At 39.1% G+C, this 23,496-nt stretch overlaps 1 protein-coding gene across 1 annotated transcript in view; it reads left to right on the plus strand.

Moving 5' to 3' along the window:
• Positions 1 to 23,496, plus strand: part of Hap40 (Huntingtin-associated protein 40 kDa) — a 98,119-nt gene that overhangs the window by 25,557 nt on the left and 49,066 nt on the right. The window contains exon 4 of the mRNA XM_067149109.2: positions 17,815 to 18,073. Coding sequence (XP_067005210.1) covers positions 17,815 to 18,073 — 259 coding nt within the window. The remainder of the gene's footprint in view (positions 1 to 17,814; positions 18,074 to 23,496) is intronic.

Consider the following 23,496-nt stretch of genomic DNA (forward strand, 5'->3'; position numbering starts at 1 on the left):
GAGGCTATTTGTATCCTATGTGAAATCAATAAATTATTCCTAAGTAATGGAAAGGAACAAACAACTGACAATTGAAGCCATGTGGAGAAATATAGGAACACATACTAGGATAAGTAAAATGACAAGGCAGCGTTGGGAGAGAAAGCAATAAAAAGAGGAGAAAAAGACAGTCATGTAAAGACAAAAGGGCAGGGATAGTCACCACATCTTCAAACACTGCTATCTTCAGATAGATAGGTTCTCTCCTCACAACCTTAGTTCTTCTCCATCCAACTCTCCTCAGTCTCCAACAAGCTCATTTCTGCTTCCACCTTTATCAGGAGGGCAGGTTTGAACACTTGCCAGGTGCATTTCTATATGAGATCTGTTCAAATAATCATACAATTTATAAACTACCACACTAATGCAGTGCTGTAGTTGTGTCCTCCAAATTGTGCTGTGTAGCGAGATCCTTAGTAATTAACTTTCTATTCGTCACAGCTTTCTAGAACAAGTTGTAATTGCCCTGCAGTGGTTTGTTCATGAGTGTGCTGATTGTGAATTTCAATTTCGAGACATTTGGGTATTGCAAGGAGCACATCTGCTTTTGTTTCAAGATAAGGGAAACATTTACACAGTAGTTTGCAAGGATGAAATTAATGTTCCTTATTCTTACTCACCGGGTGAGTTGGCCGTGCGCGTAGAGGCGCGCGGCTGTGAGCTTGCATCCGGGAGATAGTAGGTTCGAATCCCACTATCGGCAGCCCTGAAAATGGTTTTCCGTGGTTTCCCATTTTCACACCAGGCAAATGCTGGGGCTGTACCTTAATTAAGGCCACGGCCGCTTCCTTCCAACTCCTAGGCCTTTCCTATCCCATCGTCGCCATAAGACCTATCTGTGTCGGTGCGACGTAAAGCCCCTAGCAAAAAAAATATTCTTACTCAGTGATGAGTAATTCAAAGATAGTTGGCAATCAATAGATAATCAACTTTTCAACCATCAATGTATTCTAATGGTGTTTAAGTAAGCAGTGGTAGCCTAATTCAAATGAAATAAGAGTGGCCTTGGAAGACTCGATTAAAATAGATGGACTTGGTTGAGCATAGCATAACATAGTGAAAAGTAAACCTGGGAAATGGATGTAATAATAATAATAATAATAATAATAATAATAATAATAATAATAATAATAATAATAATAATAATAATAATAATATTTTTTTACGAGGGATTGTGGAAAATCTTCAAAAGACACTTGTGAAGGGTCCGCACTCCACAAGTGTGTGGGATTCTTACCCACTAAAAACCACACACCCTTTTCCCATGATGTGTATCATCACCCCGGAACCGCCCTCGCATTACTTCAGGGTGATATCGTGCTTTGTCTTTCAGACGTCTTCTTTCTTCATTTCTCCTTTACGAACGTTCGTATGCTTCCAAATCCTTCTTCTGACGAAGGACGTTCTCCACGTACACTGCCACGCGATCCCACGATTCCTGGTTTCGCAGCATCACCGAAATAATATTATCTGTTGTCAATTCTCCTAGTTCAGTTTCCACACATCTTCTCTGAATCGTCCAATGGCCGCATACAAAAAAGGTGTGAAATACGTCGTCAATGTCTGCCCACTTTATGCAGGAATTTACGGAAATATCCATGCCCTGTTATAAACGGCATGAGGTAGTAATTTACTGTACCATGGGCCCTTTCAACCCAGATATCCAAGCGTGGTATCAGTCGCTTGGTCCATTTGCCTCGAGGGTCACTTTCCCATCTGAGTTGCCATCGCCTCATCCGTTGACTGAAGGCACGCTTCTTTGCAGATTTCTTTCCCAGCTCTCCTTGGGTACGCCAGATTTCATGTTGCTCCAATGCAAGTAGGTCTATTCGGGCTATTGCTGCCACCGTGAGGATTGCAGGTTCGGAAACCGTGCGGTATGCACATGCAATACGTAAATAATATTATTAATAATAATAATAATAATATTACTGGATTTACATTGTACTAACTACTTTTTATGGTTGTTGGAAATGCCAAGGTGCCAGAATTTTGTCCCGCAGGAGTTACTTTACGTGCCAGTAAATCTACCGACACGAAGTTGACTTATTTGAACACCTTCAAATACCACGGGACTGAACCAGGATCGAACCTGTCAGGTTGGGCTCAGAAGGCTGGCGTTCTATCGTCTGAGCTATGCAGGTCAGCAGCAACAGATTTGTTGCTCAGTCAGGGAGGTGCTTATTTTCTGTGCTTAAAGGTGCAGAATTGTATCAGCACAGTTGATTGGTATTCAAGGAGGTTAAATGAAAAAAAAACCCTTGTTATTAAATTCACTGACATATTAAACATCCTCTTCTCAGGTAAAATTTTGTTATTCTGGAATGTCATTAGGCTGGTAGTCATTGAAGAGTTGTTAAGGACATAGCATTACTATTGTTGATAGAACTAGAACTGGAAGAAGATGATGGATAAGGAATGACAGAGAGAATAGGTAGAGATAACAGCAGCTATTTTCAGGAAGTCTGATATGGTTATTTGTTAAGCATTTCAAATATTTCGTATAAAGGTCAAGTTTCAATCAGCATATAACTTGTCTTCACATAATACCATATTACTTGATGTAGTCTTGAATTAACCAACATCACAGTCTTGGGTTAGTGAGGCTCCCTCTTATTTGGAGCTCTGGGGTTTGATCCCTGGCCAGGTCAGTACAAAAGGAAAAAAAACATGGATCTGAGGGCAGGTTTGAGATCGACTCAGCCTGTGTGAGAACAGAGAGGAGCTATCTGACATTTAGATATGGCTGAGAGTATTCATCATGCTGGCCACACCTCACATCAGAATCTGCAGGTCGAGAATCGTTTGATCATATCCATGCTTTTTTGAACTGTTTCTGGCACTGTTTATTTTGTCCATAGTTATTGCATATCAGTGCTCTTAGTCCCCTATACATAGAATTAAATAGAAATTGGTACAGTAAAACCCTATTTCTCCATCTTAAATAGGACTGGATCTGATCTGTGTGACCAAAAATCTGAATAACCTAATTCGAAAAATTTGTTAACGATATAAATAACACAGTTTGTATACATTTTTAGATTAGCAGGTAGGGGCCCTCTTCGGAGGCAGTCCTACCCAGGGAGTGGCGTCCCTGCCTATGTGAGTCCCGGAGTACACTGACCCGGTATGTAACATCTGGTATGGGTTCCAGCTCAGGGTTTCGAGTGAAGACCTCAACAGCATGTACGGCAGAGAAGGTGGACTTGGGTATGGTGGAGATGGCAGAAGGGGCAAACCCGTAGTGTCTGTACTCCAGAGGAGCAACTATGAAAGGCGTCTGTCTCCATGTTAGGGCTGGCCTAATTTTGAACCTGCCAGTAGGTATAGTAAATATCCTGACATTGGTGGGAAAGACAGAAGAACTGGTTGACTTCATGAAAGAAAAAGATATAGCCATACTTGGACTGTGTGAGACCAGGAAGAGGGGTACGGGAGAGATTCCTCTGAAAGAAGGGTATAAGCTGTATTGCAGCGGAGGACATGAAGTGAAGAAATGGAGTGGCCATCATACGTAGAAAAGAAATCCAAGAAGATGTGGAATATACAAAATGCATCAGCGATAGGTTGATGGTGGTGAGACTCCAGTTTGAAAATGGCATTAAAGATCTGTTTCAGTTGTATGCCCCACAAATGGGTTGCATAGATGAACATCTAGAGGACTTTTTAGAGGAAGTGGAGAGACAGAAGATAAGGAAGTGCTATTGATGGGAGATCTAAATGCACAAGTTGGAATGGAAAGACAAGGAAAGGAAGATGTTGTAGGGCCCTTTGGATATGGAAATGTAAATCCAGAAGGCGAGTTGTTGGTGGATTTTTGCATGAGGAACCAAATGGTTGTTGGAAACACCTGGTTTAGGAAGAACAGCAGTCAGAAGATTACAAGGTATGGTTGGGAAGACAGACGAACAAAGACCATGATTGATTATATAATCATAGAGAAAGAACACCGGAAGACCCTTTTAGATGTTACAGCCATGCCTGAAGAAGCCTTTGGTGGAGATCATTGAGTTGTGATAGGAAAAACTGAAAGTGGGAAAGATTGAAAAACCGCCATTAAGGAGAGAGAGAATAATTAAAGTATGGAAGTTGAAGGAGAAAAGCATACAAGAAAAATTTCAAAGGGAAATAATACCCTTGGTACCCAGGATGGAGATGGGGAATGTTGAATATAAATGGAAAAGATTTAAGGAAGCACTGGTTGGATGTGCAGAAAAGGTATTTGGTAGAACATCAGGAAATGTGAAAGACAAAGAGATACACTGGTGGAATGATAGGGTAAAGTGTAAAGTGAAGGAAAAGAAAATGGCATGGAAAGCATGGAAAACATCTAAAACTGAAGAAATTAGAAGAAAATATGTAGAGGCAAAGAATTTGACCAAGAAAGTATTGAAGGAAGAAAAGAGGAAAAGCTGGGCCTTATTCACACAGAAATTGAAAGATGGTATGCAGGGCAGCAAGAAATTACTGTATGGTATCTTAACAAAAAGAGAGATCAAATAAACACCAGATTTGTTAAGGAAGAAGGCGGTATGATATTAACAAAGCCAGAAGAAATAAGAAGTAGAGGGAGAGAGTATTTTCAGAAGTTGCTGAACATGAGAATGGACGACCTGGAAAGGCAATTAGTTGATGAAGAAATGGATAAATAAATTACATTGAATCAAATTGAAATGGCAGTAAGAAAGATGAAGAATTGAAAAACTGCTAGACTAGATGAAATTCCAGTGGAGATGATAAAGGTAGCTGGAGCTGTAGGCCTGCAGTGGACATATCGAGTTCTCAGGATTGTCTGGGAGAATAAGGAGGTTCCTGAGGATTGGCAAAAAGGAATAATCATCCCAATTTTCAAGAAGGGTGATAAGAAAGTATTATAAAGAACTACAGGGGAATTACTCTGATATCCCATGTTGCTAAGATAATGGAGAGGATACTGGAAAGTAGGATAAGGTTGAGGGTTGAAAATCAGATACAGGAAAATCAGTTTGGTTTCAGAAGTGGAAGGTCAACAATAGAGCCCATTTTCATTATGAGATAACTAATGGAAGAGCAATAGGAGTATGGGAATGATATGGTGATGACATTCATTGACATTCAAAAGGCATATGACAGTGTCCCCATGTCTAAAGTTTGGGACAGTCTGGTGCAAAAAGAAGTTGGACAGGGATTAATAAAAATCATGGCAATGTGCAAGAAATGTTGTAGTTGCATGCAAAAACAAGTTGGCAGGACAAGTTGGTTCAAAATAACTAGTGCGCTGAGACAGGGAAGTGTTCTATCACCAATCTTGTTTACAGTAGTAATGGATGACATCAAGAGAACAACAAAAGCAACATATGGAGGAAGAGAAATGAACATCATATTATTTGCAGATGATATTGTGATTTGGAGAGAAGAGGACATGAAGGTTCAAGAACAGTTGGATGTGGTGAATAAAAAGATTGAAGAATGTGGATTAAAAATAAGTGTAGAAAAGAGTAAAACTCTTGTTATGACTAGAGGGGAGAAAGAAGGGAAAGGTCAGATTAGACTTGCAACCAAGCCCCTGGAAGTAGTGGAGATGTTCAAATACCTGGGGAGTGAATGGAGAATGCTCGACTGGATACTGAGATTAGTAAGAGGATTCAAGCTGGAAGCTGTTTCTGTCATAGTGTAAGAGACATGGTATGGGACAAAGATGTGCCATTGGAAGCAATGTAAACTATGTACAAGATGTATTACGTACCTATAACATCTTATGGAGCAGAAACTTGGACAATGACAAGGAAGGATGAGAGTCAAATACAGGCAGCCGAAATGAAGTTTGTGAGTAGTATGATACAGAAGAGTAGAAGAGACAAAATAAGGAATGAGAAAATCCTGGAAGTAATTGGAGTGGAAAAAATGAATGATAGAATAGAGAAGAGCCAGCTAAGATGGTTTGGGCACATAAAGCGAATGAGTGATGGAAGAATGCAAAAAAAAAAAAAAAAAAAAAAAGAAGTGATGGAAATGCAAATGCAAGGAAGGAGAGGCCGTGGACGACCACGATTGAGATGGAAGGACACAATCCGACGCAGTATTATAGAAAGAAACCAGTGTTGGAGGAGGAGTGAGAAAATGGAGAGGAACCATATTTGACCCTACCCGGCTACATCTGAATGAAGGGAAATTATAATGATGATGATGATGCATATATTTTATTGCACATTTTACAAACTTTTACAATACCATTAACACTACAAAGACCGAGCGAGTTGGTCGTATGGATAGGGTCATGTAGCTGTGAGCTTGCATTCAAGTAATTTATAATTCTAAAATAATTCATTTTAATTGTAACTGACAATAATTTCAAAATAATAGTCCCACTGTTGGCAGCCCTGAAGATGGTTTTTCTTGGTTTCCCCATTTTCACAGCAGGCAAATGGTGGGGCTGTACCTTAAGGCCAAGACCGCTACCTTCCCAAACCTAGCCCTCTCACCCTCTCCCATCCTTGCATTGCTGAAAACCTTCAGTGTGTTAGATCTAAAAAAAAGTACAATCAATCAATCAATCAGTACTGATCTGCATTTAGGGCAGTCACCCAGGTGGCAGATTCCCTATCTGTTGTTTTTCTAGCCTTTTCCTAAATGATTTCAAAGAAATTGGAAATTTATTGAACGTCTCCCTTGGTAAGTTATTCCAATCCCTAACTCCCCTTCCTATAAATGAATATTTGCCCCAATTTGTCCTCTTGAATTCCAGCTTTATCTTCATATTGTGATCTTTCCTACTTTTATAAACGCCACTCAAAGTTATTTGTCTACTAATGTAATTTTCCTTACAATTTCTTTGTATTGAGAGTCCTTAATGTTGCCAAGGAATTTAGTCACTACATCTTTGGATGCGTTCCATTTTCTCAATTTTGGTCATCGTGTCTGTGAAATTTTTATTCTTCATCAGTTTACGAATCTGTGGTCTATCAAATACGCCTTCTTTGATTTTTGCATCTGATAATGAGGGAAATTTAGTGGATAAATATTGGAAGCATAGGCTACTTATATCTAATGCCTTGACATACGGTTTTATCAATCCTAATTTGATGTGCAAGGGTGGAAGTAGAATTTTTTCGCGGTCAATAAGACTTACATTCAAGACATTTTTGGATCCTGGTTGTAGTTGTTTCCTTTCTGGCTAATTCACTGTATCCCAATGTTTATCCCATGCCCTGCTATCTCATTCGCATAGGAAACACGAAATTTTGTATAGCCTGTTTGTTGTCCCAGTAACAATCCAATGATCTTCAAATCACCGCAAATTTGCCACCCTTGATCGTGATATTAAATTTTTTCAAGCACCAACTTTTAGGTCTCATATGGTTCAGACATTTTTGTGGAGTGTGCAAGTGGTATAGATATCAGAACATTTGTATTATGAAGCAAAACAGTCTTTAAACTTCTTTTGGAAGAGTCAATAAAAAAACACCAGTTACTAGGATCATACTCTTTCTCTCCCAATTGACGTAGAAGATTTGAAACATCCGTACAAAATACAAGTTCATCTTCTTGAATAAAATATTTTCGGAATCCTTTGTCATGATTTCGGTACCAGGAAAATGTAACACCGTGTGCCAACATATTCTTTTTGCGCATTCTTAAACCAAGTAATTCACTTCTTTCTTTAGCTAGCTCTAAGTCCCTTATCAGATCATTCAATTCGGATTGCGTGAATTTGTCTGAAGGTGTGTCATATTGATGTGGTACATACTATCCACTTCATTCCGTATCGATATTGTAATCAAGATAACAATTAAGTAAAAGGTTCCACCTGATCGATACTTTTTTATTATTTAGCCTTCGGCTAAATTTTGTGTCATTAAAAACTTACAGTACATGTTTCGATTGCTTAGCAATCATCATCAGCTGTTTTGCTTAAAGCTTAGGTGAAAAAGCATAAAACATTTCATAATTAAAATTAAAAATGTGTTAGTAAGGGACGCTTAAGTGGTGAGGAAGGGTGGGGGGTGGGGTTGTGTGTGTTAGTTAAGATTAAAATTATACAAATTAAAAACTATTCTAAACATCTTTGATTTCATTCGTTGTCACTTGCACTGGTTCATTATTAAGTTTGACAGTTTTCCGTTAATGCTTTTGCACACTTGTCTTGATGGTGTAGTGTTCCTTCTTTTTCTAGATCTTTCTTACTGTCCGGAATCTTCTCCACCGGAACTGCTACTTTCCTCACTCAAGTGAGTAGGTGGAGTAGGTACAGGTAAGTCAGGTCCATGAGAAACTGGTCGAAGAGCTGACAAGAGATTCGGATATTTAATTTTGTTTTTACTTTACTACAGAATGAAAATTTAGACAGCAATAAACCTATAATTAAAATGCAAACAATAAACCTATAATTAAAATGCAAACAATAATAAATCAAATCACATAATTGTATTCTAAAAAAAGTTGCGTGAGAACATCTCTCAACATTGACTTGACTTCTTTCCTTTTACTCTTTTGCAGAGCATAGGGCTTCGACAAAGCAGCGCCAGTGTATCCTATTTTGAGCCAGGGTCTTGAGTTCTCTAAAGGTCTTCCCTTCTTGTTTTGCCTCCTCCATCACACTGCGTCTCCATGACTTCCTGGGTCTACTTCTCTTCCGTTGTCCTTGGGGGTTCCAAAACAGAGCCTTTCTCTCCACTGCATCCTGCTGCTTCCGCAGTGTGTGGCCTATCCAGTTCCACTTCCTCCGCTTTATTTGTTTGCCAATGGGCTCTTCTTCTGTTTGTTTCCAAAGATCTTCGTTCAAAATTACTTTTGGCCAGAAAATACGTTTAATTCTTGTTAAGCATCTGTTTATGAATACCTGTAGTTTATGAGTAATCTCTGAGGTAACTTTTCAGGTTTCACAACCATATAACAGTACTGTTTTTACATTTCTTCGGAAAATGTGAAGTTTGGTTTTCATTGATATTTCTCTGGCCTTCCATATCGGATAGAGTTGTATGAATGCCGCATTTGCTTTGTGGATTCTCATTTTGACATCAGCAGCAGCTCCTCCATCCTGCGTAACCACACTGCCAAGATATGTAAACTCTTTGACTTCTTTAATGTCCTCATCACTGACTCTAAATTTCTGTTTGCTCTTCACGTTGATATTTATTGCTTTTGTTTTCTGAGCATTTATCCTGAGGCCCACTGCTCCTGCCTCTCTCTCTCTCCAGATCCTGTATCTTTCCCTCCATATCAGTATGTTTTTGAGTCAATAGGCATAAGTCATCGGCATACTCCAAAGCCTCCAATCTGTCACCCAATCCCCATTGGATGCCTCTTTGCCTTCCCTCCGTAACTTTCCTCATGACGTCATCCAGAACAGGGAGAAAGGTAGTTGGAGATAGGACACACCCCTGCCGCACACCAGAATTTATGGAGAAAGGCTCCGAAAACTTCCCTTCATGGATTACTTTACACGTGAAATTGTCGTAAGTCTCTTTGATGATTTTAGTTGGTACACTGTACTTCTGTAGCGCTCTCCACATGGTGTTCCTTTTCGTGAATCGAAAGCCTTCTCAAAGTCCACAAACAAGATATAGGCCAGAATTGTATTCATTGAACTGTTCGATAATAATTTGTAGAGTGTTTATTTGGTCTATGCATGAGCGGTTATTCCTGAAACCTGCTTGTTCATTGCGCAGTTGGTTTTCTATCCTTGCTTTTATCCTGTTCAGGATCACCCGTGTCATCACTTTACTGGGAATCGAGAGCAAGGTGATACCTCTCCAGTTGTGACAATTTGGTTTCCCATTTTCACACCAGGCAAATGCTGGGGCTATACCTTAATTAAGGTCACGGCCGCTTCCTTCCCACTCCTAGCCCTTTCCTGTCCCATCGTCGCCGTAAGACCTATCTGTGTCGGTGCGACGTAAAACAACTAGCAAAGTTGTGACAGTTGGTCATGTCACCTTTCTTTGGTAATTTCACAAGGAGTCCTTCTCTCCATTCTTTCCTTATTCCAAATTTTTGTGAACAGTGGATGCAACAGATCGGCTGTCATATCGGGGTACACAGTTAGTAGCTCAGGTGCTACATTATCCACTCCTGGGGCCTTCCCATTCTTTATTTGGCTGATCGCTTCTTTTATCTCATTTCTTTAGGGTGGTTTAGTGTTGATACCATCAGTTTCACAATCGTTCACCTCTACCACTTGTCTATCTTCCTCTATATTTTCTCTGTTGAACACCTCCATGAAGTGTTCTCGCCATCTATTCAACTTAGCTTCATCACTAGTGAGCATATCTCCTTGTTTGTTCTTGATGGGTCTGCTTTGTTTGAATTTCTTCTTGGCAAGTTTCCTTGTGATGTCATACTAGCCTTTCATATTTCTATCTCTTGCTGCAGTCTCTGCTAATTCAGCAAGGTCTGATACCCATTGTTTCCGGTCTGCTTTCGCACTCTTCTGAACTTCCCGATCTTTAGCATGGTATGCTGCTTGGAGTTCAACCTTCTGGGTTCGTGTCCTGCAATTATTCAACTTTAGTTTCAGCTCCCTACGTTGTTCAATACATTCCCAAGTATTTAATGTCATCCAATCTTTCCTCCTGATGTTCTTGAAGCCTAGTATCTCCTCTGCTGTGTTTGTCAAAGTGGTTTTAACTTTCTTCCAGAGTTCTTCAACATCATCATCATCTAACTGTAGTGCTGTAAACCTGTTACTGAGGACAAGCTTGAACTGTTCCTTACTTCTATCATCCTCTAGCTTTCCAACATCAAACCTTTTTGTTTGCTGATCAAATCGCCTCTTTGCAGTTGCAGTCTTAATCCAGATGTTGGCAGTCACTAGATGGTGGTCGCTGCCTGTATCTGCACCTCTTCGATTTCTGACATCCAAAAGAGACCTTCTCCAGCTTCTGCTAGTTGCCAGGTGATCAATCTGGTTTTGAGTTCGCTGGTCTGCTGAGGTCCACGTTACTTTATGGCATTCTTTATGAGGGAATAGGGTTCCACCGATAACAAGTTCATTGCTCGCGCAGAAGTCTACGAACAGTTCTCCATTCTCATTCCTAGTACAAAGTCCATGTCGCCCCATTACTTGTTCAAGACCAAGATTTTCAGAACCCACTTTGGCATTGAAGTCTCCCATAACAATCACAATGTCCCTTTTGTTTATTGCCTGAATGGTACTCTGTAGTTCTGAATAAAACTTAGCCTTATCATCTGCTTCTGCTTCTTCTGTAGGTGCGTAGCAGTGGACAATCGAAACATTCCTGATCTTCCCCTTGAATCTTGTAGTGATAATCCTTGATGAGATGGGCTTCCAATCTATCAGGCTGTTCTTTGATCTCTTGTTTATAAGAAATCCAACTCCTTCCTGATGTGGGTCGTCTTCATTTGGCTTACCAGAGTAGAGGAATGTTTGTCCCCCTCAAAGTTCTTAACTCTCCAAATGTATTCCACCTTACTTCACTAACTCCTAAGATATCCAGTCTGAACCTCTCTGCCTCGGTAGCAAGTTGTGTTAGTTTCCCGGTCTGATACAGTGTTCTGACATTCCAAAATCCAATTTTCATGTCCTGTTTCAAGCCAAAGGTCAACGTCTTAGGATCTGTCTGGCTGCTTTTCTTAGTTTCTTTAATAAGTTAGTTTTAAGCGACTGCGAGTTATTAGCCCACATTCACAGCGTGTCATGGTGGGGCTGCCACCTTTAAGCCTTGACACTTGCTCCCACCTCAGATATTACGGGTGGAAAGGATGCCATTTATCCTTAATTGTGATATGGTTGTCCCGCCATATATTCGGTCGCCAGAGCCTCGTCTGTGATAACGGGGAGCACCACGGGAAGGTGAGGTTGACTTTTGCAATTGGAGAGGCTGTTTGTTGCGCATCCAACTGCCTTGCACCCCATCTCTCAACATTACATCTTACGAATTCATGCAGATACTAAAACACCGAATTTTGTCAAAACTAGATGTGATAAGAAAAAAAATAGCATCATTTTCGGAATCAGGGCAGCGATTTCCATAAGAATTACATATTTTCTATTTTACCGCAAAATCATGTTGGCTAGTGTACTTTTTTAAAAGGGTGAATACCTTTAAATATTTATTAACATCTTGTTCATGCCTGAAAAGGTTTTGGAAGAATGGATATTGTGTTTTTGAGAGACATCTACCATCTAAACCCCTCAGGGGAGAAATATTTTGAAGTATACGATATTTTATACCTAGGACATAAAAGAAGACCCTTCTTGTAAAATTACAACTTTGTACGTCAAACGGTTTTGGAGGTATGAATAATTTTGCTTACGGAACTAACCTCATTTGACACTTGAGGGGTGGAATGTTTAAAAATATTTCCTAGTTGACACCTAGGATTTAAAATATATACTGCTATTTGGAATGTTGTCTTTGTACGTTGAATGGTTTCGGAGGAAGAAATGAATATATTTGTTTTTGGATCTTAACCTTCATTTAACTCCCTGAGGGGTTAAACTTGTTTCAAACCTTTTATTCAACACCTAAGATATCATTCGAAATTTAACTTAGTAATTAAAATGGTTTCATATAAATGCATATTTTTGTCATCATTCCTCACCCCCCAGCCAAAACCCCTTAGGAGTGTATTGTTTTAAGCCCACTTCTTATTTGTATCCTCATAAAAATAATTAAACTCCTTTTACACCCTGCTCCAAGTTGATTTCCCCCTTACAAAATACGTGTTTATTTTTAAAGGAGATTCCAAATAGTAATTTTCACGTCCGTAACATCCTTCATTTTTGAGATATAAGTATCATCATTCAAAGAATTTAACACATTTTTCAATTCATTTACACCCCTCCCACCTGCACGTAATTGGATTTTCCAAAAACAAAAGATTAGCGTTTCTTTGTTTTTAAAGATTCCAAATACAAATTTTCATTTCTGAAGTATTTGTTATATAAGTATCCTCATAAAAATAATTCAACACTTTCTTCAATTCTTTTCACCCACCCCACCCCTTTAAGTGGATTTTTCAAAAATAAAAATAAAATAAAAAAGTACGTGTTTATTTTTAAAGAAGATTCCGAATACAAATTTTCATGTCCGTAACATCTTCAGTTTTTGAGATATAAGTATCTTCATAAAAAAATTTAACCTCATTTTCAGACCTTTTTAAATCTTCCCCTTAAGTAAATTTTCTGAAAACAAAAAAAATTGTGTTTCTTTATTTTTAAAGGAGATTCCAAATACCAATTTTCACGTCTGTAACATGTTAAGTTTCTGAGGTATACTGTAGATATGGTCTTTTCAAAAATTCACCCCCTTTCTCACTCCTGTCCACCCCCCATTAATTGGATTTTCGTTCTCGTTAAGAACCACATCAACACCCAGCACCGGCTTTCACCAACAAGTCTTACCTCGTAAGGTTGTAATGACTGCACTTCATTTAACATCGTCTACCTGCTTCAATGCAGACTATCCAGCTTTCTAGATTGGCGTAACTACCAGAACTGTAGCCAAATGAATATTTTGCCACCATAGTATCTGCAAAACCCCTAACATCGATCTTCCTATCTCCATTCATCCCTGCCTCTTATCAAGCCACATTGGTGATTGTTTCACTGTTAAAAGTCCTTCATCATTTACCCGCTGAAGTTGGACTTCAGTTGGTGCCTGGCCTTGACATAGCTCCTTTCTTCCATTATCTTGTCTTGCTTATTCTCCCTCTCCTCCTCCTCATGTACCTCACAACATTGTATACTTTTCAACAGCGGCTACTACCATTTTTACTGTTTCACCCATTGACAAAGATTGCAGCCAAAAAGTTTGGATTTGTATGTTTCTTTTAGTATAATTTTTTGAAGCGATTGCATTTACTCTCTGACTGACTTGTTAGTCCTAACATTACAGAAGATTTTCTCTCAGGGTTATCTCCCTTAGCCTTTAGCAGTTTCCTGCCACATCTGCAAGGCAGCAACTTCCTGTTGACTTTATGTATCATTTCCTATGCAAATGCTTCAACAAGGTCCCTAAGGGTGAACACTTCCACCCATAGCTGTTGGTTCTCCCTTAATTTGTGAGTTTGGTAATGGCCGGCCAATTCTCAACCTTCTTCTTCTTGGGACGCCCTCTTCCTATGAAGGTTGGCAATCCAATTGATTATGATAACTCTCGCAACAGCAGCTCGAAAGATTTCAATGGAAGTTTGTCCCTACCAACGATGTAGGTCTTTAAGCCAGGAATTTCTCAAACAGACAGTCGCAGTTCTATTTAAAATTCAAGAAGAGGATGTTCCAACTGATCAGTACAGTATTCTTTTAAAATTGAAACACAGGACCATTTTCGGCCCATTATTGGGCAATCTTCAGCTGAATACATACCATATTTTCTCATGTAATTAACACACTCTTTTGATGAAAAATATAGGCAAAAACTTTGAATGCGTAAATTATTAGAGGAATTCAGATATTTGAAATATTATTTACATTTAAAAGTTACATCAAATTGAGTATACACGCAATTGGTTAGATTCATTTGCAGTTGGTCCTCACTTGGCATAAAATTCCGGCGTGAGATTCTTTCTGAAAAGTCAAATAGGGTACATCAGGTAAGTTTGTTACGTGGGTTTGAAGTACGTACACTAGAAAGTTTTCTTCCTGTTAAAAGCTGACAATACAGCCTGAAGTAAAATAAACATGTACTAATAAAAGTACAATTCATGTAAGTACATAATAATGACAGACCGGCAAAAAAAAACAAACAAAAAAAACTGTCCAACATGGGAAAGGTGGAGCATCGAAGGAGGGACCGCTGCTATATATCCCCAAACCGTTCGAATCCAGTCTTGTACGAGTGATGTGTCCATCCACCGTTTCTCTTGGATACGAACGTGGTTCCACGTGGAAATTTTACTTTATGCATTGTTTTTCGTTTTAGAACAACATAAGGTGCAAGCTTTCTGCCATCACCTGTTACAGCAAGCATTGCAGTACATCGTTCTTTTTCGCTTCCTGTAGCGCATACGATAACACTCTATATCCCTTTCGTATCGATTGTTCGACTTTGTGGCATGCGGAAACTGATTGGCTTTTGACCTGTTGTTCCTATTTGGGAGAGCAAATATTCCTTCACTTTACGCTTCTCAATCACAAAGTGATAAAAATCAATTACTTGGTTGAAATCATTCGGCATTTTGTGGCATAATGTTGTTCTTCATTGAAGAAAGTCCTTTTCTCTTCATAAAATTAATGAAGCCTCGGCTAATCTTCAAATCTGAGACACTGATTCCATGTGCAGCAGCTATTTCTCATCCTTTAAAATACAGCATTTCGTGAGAAACCCAATGCTGCATAATGAAATCGCACATTTAAACAGATCCTCCCTTACTTTCGGAAACTTGCTACTTTTTGGTCCACAAAATGCTTTGCGAGACTTGTTGGTCGCTTAAAGTGCACTTCTCTGTTACCCCGGTAACCGCGGTAGGGCATGTTGCATTCGGACACTGAATACCTGCGGCCCACTGCCCTGTTCCCGTATTTTTCGGCATAACTGATCGCGAGTTTATATGATGCACTATTACTCATATACCTGCTCACCGTGGACTAACAAACAGTTTTGAGATCACAGAAAACTCATGTCCCGTTCCCGAAACACTCGTAAAATATGTTTGTACCAGACTGGAATGGAGCGTCACTAGTCACTTCTGCACTGATTCTCTCACTGAACTAGTGCAGTGGTATTTCCTACCAGCTGATAACAGCATGTTGCCCGGTATTTGGAATGCTAGGTTTTGCAATAGGTAGGCTGCTATCTGAGTAGTTGATATCTTTATTTCAAAACACATTTGGACCTGCATGATGGATGTTCGAAAAAGTGGATGCATTATATACGTGAACATTTCTTTTTCTCCACTTTGGACCTAAAAATATTGGGATGTGTAAATTATGCAAGGCCATTAATCGTGCGAGAAAATACGGTACATAGTCTTAAGTACTAAAATAGCACTCTTCAATAATTAAAAGATTGTATCACTATTGTTGTGTTTGAAATGTTCACTTGATGGTAAAAAAGTTAAAAAAAACTTGCTGTGCACCAAATATTTCTTCCTAAATTATGAGTATGCTCATCTTAAGTAAGTATGTAACATATTGCTGTACTGTGGAACTGGCTTGGCAGATCTTGTTATTAGGTTATAAAAAGTTGATCATGAGGGAACATCTTTAGTTACTATGATCAAATCAAATCAATACTGATCTGCATTTAGGGCAGTCGCCCAGGTGGCAGATTCCCTATCTGTTGCTTTCCTAGCCTTTTCCTAAATGATTTCAAAGAAATTGGAAATTTATTGAACGTCCCTCTTGGTAAGTTATTCCAATCCCTAACTCCCCTTCCTATAAACGAATATTTGCCCCAGTTTGTCCTCTTGAATTCAACTTTATCTTCATATTGTGATCTTTCCTACTTTTATAAATGCCATTCAAACTTATTCGTCTACTAATGTCATTCCACGCCATCTCTCCGCTGACAGCTCGGAACATACCACTTATTGCAGGTTATAAACTTCATTTTCCTTGTCCGTATTGAAGATCTACTTGTGATACAAACCATAAACATATAATTTTTATCTTTCATTACAGATGCACCAACGAGCCATTACGGAACGTTCGAGAACATTTAAAATCCAATATCACATCAAAAAGTTTCCCTCAACAAGTTTGTTCACGAACAATTTTACCCCATTGATAATATAAATTAATACCAATACATTTTATAAATGTAACTCCAGCAACGAGAACAAGTCTATCGACCATAATGACAATTATAAACTGCAGAAAATATTCAATAGTGTTATGAAGTTTTAATGAGAATTATACAAGTTAAGCAGCGGGAATCAACACAACTAGCCAGATTTCAAAGTTTATTTTATTCTTAATTTTAAACAATTTTAAAAGATGTTCACCGGATGAGTTCCGGCGTTAAAATGTTTGGACTGAAAAAGATTTTAGACAAAAAGTGTTAACTTAAGACATAATTTTATTGTTTTGTGACTTTTAAAATGTTATAAGATTGTCAATTAGTTTTATAGGAGTAATCTTGAACCAAAAGAATTGTTTTATGATCTTACACAAAGCAGGCGGAAGAGACTGGGGAGTGTGTTTGTAGCATTGTCCGGCAAATGTTTTAGAATAAAAATTGACAATTAAAGGGATAACAGTATTATATAAAATGTTATTTCATTGAAGTTATAATTTGCGTTAGTATATTGATCTAAATGTATGAAGCATTCCTCGACAATATGTACATGTTTCAGATGTTCCAGAGGTACACATTTAAACAGGATAAGTTAAGGAATGACATGGTGAGAATGGAAGGTGGGATTGAGATATTCTTAGGGTCAGCATATCCAGATTAAGGGTGGTTTGGGCATGTAATGAGGATGGGGCCAACAAAGACAGCTTATATTAACCTTGAGAGCCATGTGACAGGAAAATGGATAGTGGGAAGACCAAGAACCCACTGAATGGACATTATAAGGGTGGACCTTTCAGTTCAGGGAAGGACACTAGAGGACGTCATTAACAGCAGAATGTATCTCAATAAGACAGAGTGGAAACACTACCTGGGAAACTGGAACTGTAAAATGATAATGATTTTTAAAAAATGCATACTCTATCCACACATCCTTACTTGGTAAGTCACTGCTGTACGTGCATTTCCTATGCCGATATCTTATAGTGAACTTATCCATATCTAATTAGATGAAGGTAAGAGTTTTCTGTTGTGATTGTAGGCTGTTGTAATTCAATCAAATGGAGATAAGAATCTTTCTTTTTTGTTGTAATTGCAGGCTGCTGTAAGTTGTTACTCCCATGCTGCTACTAAATGGCAGCAACATCAGAGTTGTGAGCACACACAAGGCCTGCCACAGCCTCCATCGCCGTTAGCTGCTGGATTATCACTGGAGCTGGGTCATGCACTACGAGTCGACCTTAATCGTGTAGGAGAAGCTGCTACCGAGTATAAACATGCTGCGGAGCTTCAGAGGGGCAGTCCTTTGGAACAGCTCAACAGTTTGGGGCTCCTGGCATCGTGTCAAATTGAACTGGGTGAGATAAACTAACTTTTGTTGCACAGGGACAGATAGGTCTTATGGCAACGATGGGACAGGAAATGGCTAGGAGTGGGAAGGAAGTGGCCAAGGCCTTAATTAAGGTACAGCCCCAGCATTTGCCTGGTGTGAAAATGGGAAACCATAGAAAAACCATCTTCAGGGCTGCCGACAGTGGGGTTCGAACCCACTATCTCCTGAATACTGGCCACACTTAAGCGACTGCAGCTATCGAGCTCTGTAATAAACTAACAAGTGATGGAAGGGAACGTTGGTTGTGGACTGAAACTAAACTGAGATTAAATTATAGTACAGTGGTATCTTGATTCTTTTTTTTCTTCTTCTTCAAAACTAAAATAATCAACTTTTTGGCTGGGCATCACAATAATGAAATTATATAATTGTTATCTTGCATCATCTTTTTCGTAAATTACGTGAATTAAGAATCCTGATACTTTAAATTCAGTTTTACTGGAAAATATCCTTGCTTTCCTGTGAAAACTTTCAGGTCAGCAACTTTTTTCAGCCAAGTTCATCGAAAAATATGCTAACAGATGACTAATATCTGATGTCCTCTTTACTTTGAACATTATCATTATCTGAATAATAAAGTAACTGGTTAACACATACTTTTTCCAAATAATAAATCTCATTGTTTCTGCATCACCTTACTTCATTCATCTGCATTCCATTACTTTTGTTTTAGACTTATTTGGTCATATAGCCTACTTCTTCTCCAAGACTGTATTGGTATCACTCAGCAATTTCTCCAGATCTTCTGCAGACTCACGAGGGAACGGTACGAAGTCGGACGGCGAATTTAGATTTGTTGTATATTCGTGCAGGTCTTTTTAAGCTGAAACAAGTAGTAGAAGTCTAATTTTTCGTTGGTCTTTTGAAGGGGGCATTTTGGAGGTCAAAGTTGGCGGTGCGCATCCTGAATTGCACTGTACATGCCGGCACACGTCAGCGCTCACAGCCAGTGGCTGTCTTTTCTCGCCTTCCCTCTCCACTATCCCCCACCACATACAGCTGCCTACAGTTGTGTATACACGGGATGGCGGGTGAAGACTGACGTTAGTTGCGATATTTTATTTACAAAGATGAATTCATTATGGAATAAATGAACAAGAAAAATGGTTTACAAATCACTACTTAACATACAAATAATACATAGTCAAATATCATCTGCATCATCATGACATTCAACGTGTTCAAGAAATGACTTTCTTCTAACATAGTCTGGGATTGGTTCATTGTCGCCGAACTGGTAACATCTTGACACACTTAAAGCATCTTGCTTTTGCTGCTTTGCCTGTATATGCACCGACAACAATTTCTAGTGCAATGGTCCGACCTGTCACTGTTACAGCATAAGATAATAGTAATGCGATCTTTCGCACTTTTTCCTTCGTGACAAGTTTCTCCTTCAATAGCTAGTTTTTGATGGGGTAAGCAGTTGGATAGTAGGCTGGTTTTATCTATGTTATAGATGTCCTACAGTTCATATTCTTTGAGAGATTTTCTTTCCACCCCACAACTGAACCATCAACTTCAGCCCTCTCACCGGCAAGCTTTTTATACACCAGCCCATGATGCTCCATAAACTGGGAAATCCATCCATTTGAAGCAGAAAAATTTTCAACACCCGTTCTTTCTGTGATACTTAGATGTTTTTCTCACAAGATGTTACAGTCCACTGGAATTCTTGATTCCTGAGCTTTCTAGCACAAAGGAAAGAGGACTGTTTCCATATTGGAATACCTCAGTTCTTTCCCTGTTCTTCTCTTCTTTGCAGACATTGCACATTTTTGTACCTGTTCATGTATCATCTTCTTCTTCTTAAGCCGTCGTCTCCAAACGGAGGTAGACGACCCACACGGCCAGCTCTGATCTTGACGTTGCAGCCATGCCATGTGGATTATTGGAATATCTCTCAGGATCTTTAATGCAGTGGTTTCCCGTTGCCTTCTGCACCCTAATGCCATTGACCAAACTAGTTCCTCTGCCTTTGGGAACAATTTCTTGTCCCCAGGACAATAGAGTGCCCTTACCCATACCCGCTCTTCCACTCTCAAAGAGACTGTTGGCACTTGGTATAGGGGATATCCTTATACCGGGAGATAATCGGTCCCTTCATTCGCCATTGAAACAAGGACCAAATGGTATTCAACATGGAAGCAAGTAAACCTAACTTCTCTGCAATTGCAGCTTTCTTTTTGGTTACATTTCTTTCGACTTTCTCTATATTCCAAAGTTTTTCTGCAGGGTTTTCACATGCTTTATAGGTCATGTCATTTTATCATAAGCAAACCAAAACACATGCGCATAAAGTGCAAGTTTTCACCAGCTACAGCACTGCCATCTAAATGAAACATTCAGCAGAGAGTTTGTAACAACAAAATGCAAGCTAGGATAGGTCTTCATTCCTCATGTCTTTTAGCCTGCTACATAGAGCTCCATAACCATTTGACCATATTAGAATACTAGATTTGTGTTAAGAAGAAGCAAGTTAGATTCCTGTTTAAAAGCCCAGTGATTGGTGCTCTGAGAGAAGTGGGGAAAAATACAGTCTTCAAAAGTATATCTAACCCTGGACACAGTACAGATTTTTTTTTATGAGTATGAAAATTTGACAATAATAACTAAACTTTTGTTGTAATGGTCCACCTTTTCAACACTATATTATGCAATAATTACATTACATTTTTAATCTAGGAACTAGTTTTGGCCTTGGCTAACCATCATCAGCCGTAATACAAAACTGTACAAACACATCTAATGACGAAAACAAATGTATAAACATACACAAATGACGTTAAAAGCATCTGCGATGAACTATGTGCACAACACGTAAAATATGATGAAATTTAAATTAGGCTCTAAAATTCTTAGATGCGTTGCATCATGTTAAAATGTTTCATTAGTGCTTCTTGTTAAAATATCATGAAAATGCTGAAAAGTTCCTCTGTTGGAAATTGTCAGTGGTTGAATTAAGGATAGCACACGAAGATATGATTAAAATAGCTGGCACGTTCTTAGATTGCAAATAGTAGAGATTCACAATTCAATGCAGTGTCCATGAAGTTAACCTGAATAAATGATAGTCAAAAATTAATAAACTAAAAGGAGAGAGAGTGCTAATCAAATGGCCCAGGTTATATGAGACTTACCTTTCGTTGAGGCATGTGGTGCGTGGCCTACTGTTGTGTGCCTTATACTAACGGGGAGGAGTTGAGATTGTGAGATTCAAAGAGAAGGGAGAGGGTGGGGAAAGGAAAGGGGAGAGAGGGGAAGGGGGGGATTAAGGCGGGGCTGAAGGATGTGGGAAAACAGATGGCTGCTGAGGAAAGGTGCTGTGAATAGTATGGAAAATTGAATTACGACTTTTTGGTTTGACATTTCTAAATGTGGGAATTAGAAGGTCAAACAGGATATTTGGCTTTTCTGAAATGTCATTAAGATTATAATTCAGGTTAAAATATTGATCTATATGTTTGAAGCAGCTTTCTACAATGTTTAGGAGGGGTCCTTTGGTGATGATTTTGAGAATTTCCATATCTTGTTTTATGTCTGTGAATTTGTGATTATAGTCATGCATATGCTGTCCCACAGTCGAAAATTTATTGTACTTCAGGGCATTAACGTGCCTTATATTAATGCTCGTCCCAGTCTGTTCGGGTAAGTGAAGGCCATCTGAGCGCAGATTCCTATCTCCTACCCAGCCATTAGGATCTAGAAGTCTCACTCTCAGTTTCTCACATACCCACTCCATAGTCTCATTTAATTTAGTTATTATTGGGATCACAATTCAGTATGGATCAAAACCATGAAGTTTATATCCTATGAACATTTGACGAAATTTGTTTCATCGTCAAGTAGAGCTGTCCCTTAAGCAAGTTCACCGCCAGTCGGTTTCCTGGTACGTGCTCTAATTACTGCAGTGGTAGGACATTAACGCTAATGTCCATAGCTAAGTTGTACCTATCCTTTTGTGAGATACTATTCCTTGAAAAATGCTTAATCGAGGATTTAGCATCAATGGGACTGAAATTTCTGGACAGTTGTTGTGGGAAATTGTTTCTTTGAGGAACAAGTAATGCAGGATTTTTAACTCCTGATTTAATTAGGACGCTTGTAGGACCATGTAACTTGAATGAATAATCTGGGAAAACTTAGTTTCCAGGAACTGATAATAGAAGTTCCACTGTATTATCTTCTTTGCCTTAGTGTTTTACTGCAGGTACAGGTTGCACACTTCAGATCAACAAGGGTCATTTTATGTCATTGTACACAATGTTTGGTTCAAGCTGAATAATCTTCATGTCGGTGACTAGTGTGTCTTGGCCCTTCATGGGGATGCTTGCCCTCATTGGTGAAGTTGGCTGGCGTCATAAACAATGGTACCAGCTGCTGCTCTCAAGACATGCATGTACCACTTCAGGCATCCCTCCTGCATTTTGGGAATGGGAATAACTCCAATCCTATGCAGGATCGTATTGTTAATGCGATCAAGGAGAGAAACTCCAAGGGACCATCTTGACATGTGCATTTCCATGGTGTGAAGAGGACGCTTGGTAATTTTGGTGACTCGACTACTCTAAACCTCATACAGTGCTGCTGGGTGGACCATTGTGCGATATACCTTTGATTTAAAGTGGACCAACATATGCTTATCACACATTACTGCTTCGACTCCTTTCCATCTCAGCCATGCTGCACTCACACTTCCGTACATTCTTCCACACATTTCCTGATCAGTGCCACTGTCATTCTGCATGCTGAATTCTATATAGTGGAAGCAGCTAGTTCTCGCTAGGTCTTGACTGTTGACTTTGGTGGTGAATGTGCCCTGGTTAGTTTCCAAATATTCAATCTTCTTGACATTTAGGTGCAGGTAGAATCGACTTCGGTGTCACTTCATCTTTGAACACAGCCCAGCAGCTCCTCTTGGGAAGGTTGTCATTGGCATACAACAATGTCCAAAAACACTCTCCAGCAGGTCATGTGGGGTGGTGTCCATGACAAGTATGAAGAGCAGCAGTTACAGTGCTGATCCCTGATGAACTCCCTCTCTCACAGGGAAGCAGCATGCACCACTCTTACAGCATCTGAATCCATTTAATGAACAGGTCTAGCATGTCAAGGTCACTCAGTGCATACTGATGAGGAACGCAATCAAATGCTTTTTCCAGGCTGAGAATGCCAGTTGTTATGGTTTATTCCCTTCTTGGTATGTCTCCTGAATCAAATTACAGTATATAGATAATGAATGCTAGTGGGCATACTTGGACGTATTTATTAATGAATCATTCTCATGATAAAATTTTATGATTTTTCTAGGTTTAATCTGCAATCTTTGGTGAACAAATTTATCTTATTTACAGTCCTTTGTTTGGAGATAGTACCAAGGCCTCTGCT

Source organism: Anabrus simplex, chromosome 6 (assembly GCF_040414725.1).
Source record: "Anabrus simplex isolate iqAnaSimp1 chromosome 6, ASM4041472v1, whole genome shotgun sequence".
Taxonomy (NCBI): Eukaryota; Metazoa; Arthropoda; class Insecta; order Orthoptera; family Tettigoniidae; genus Anabrus; species Anabrus simplex.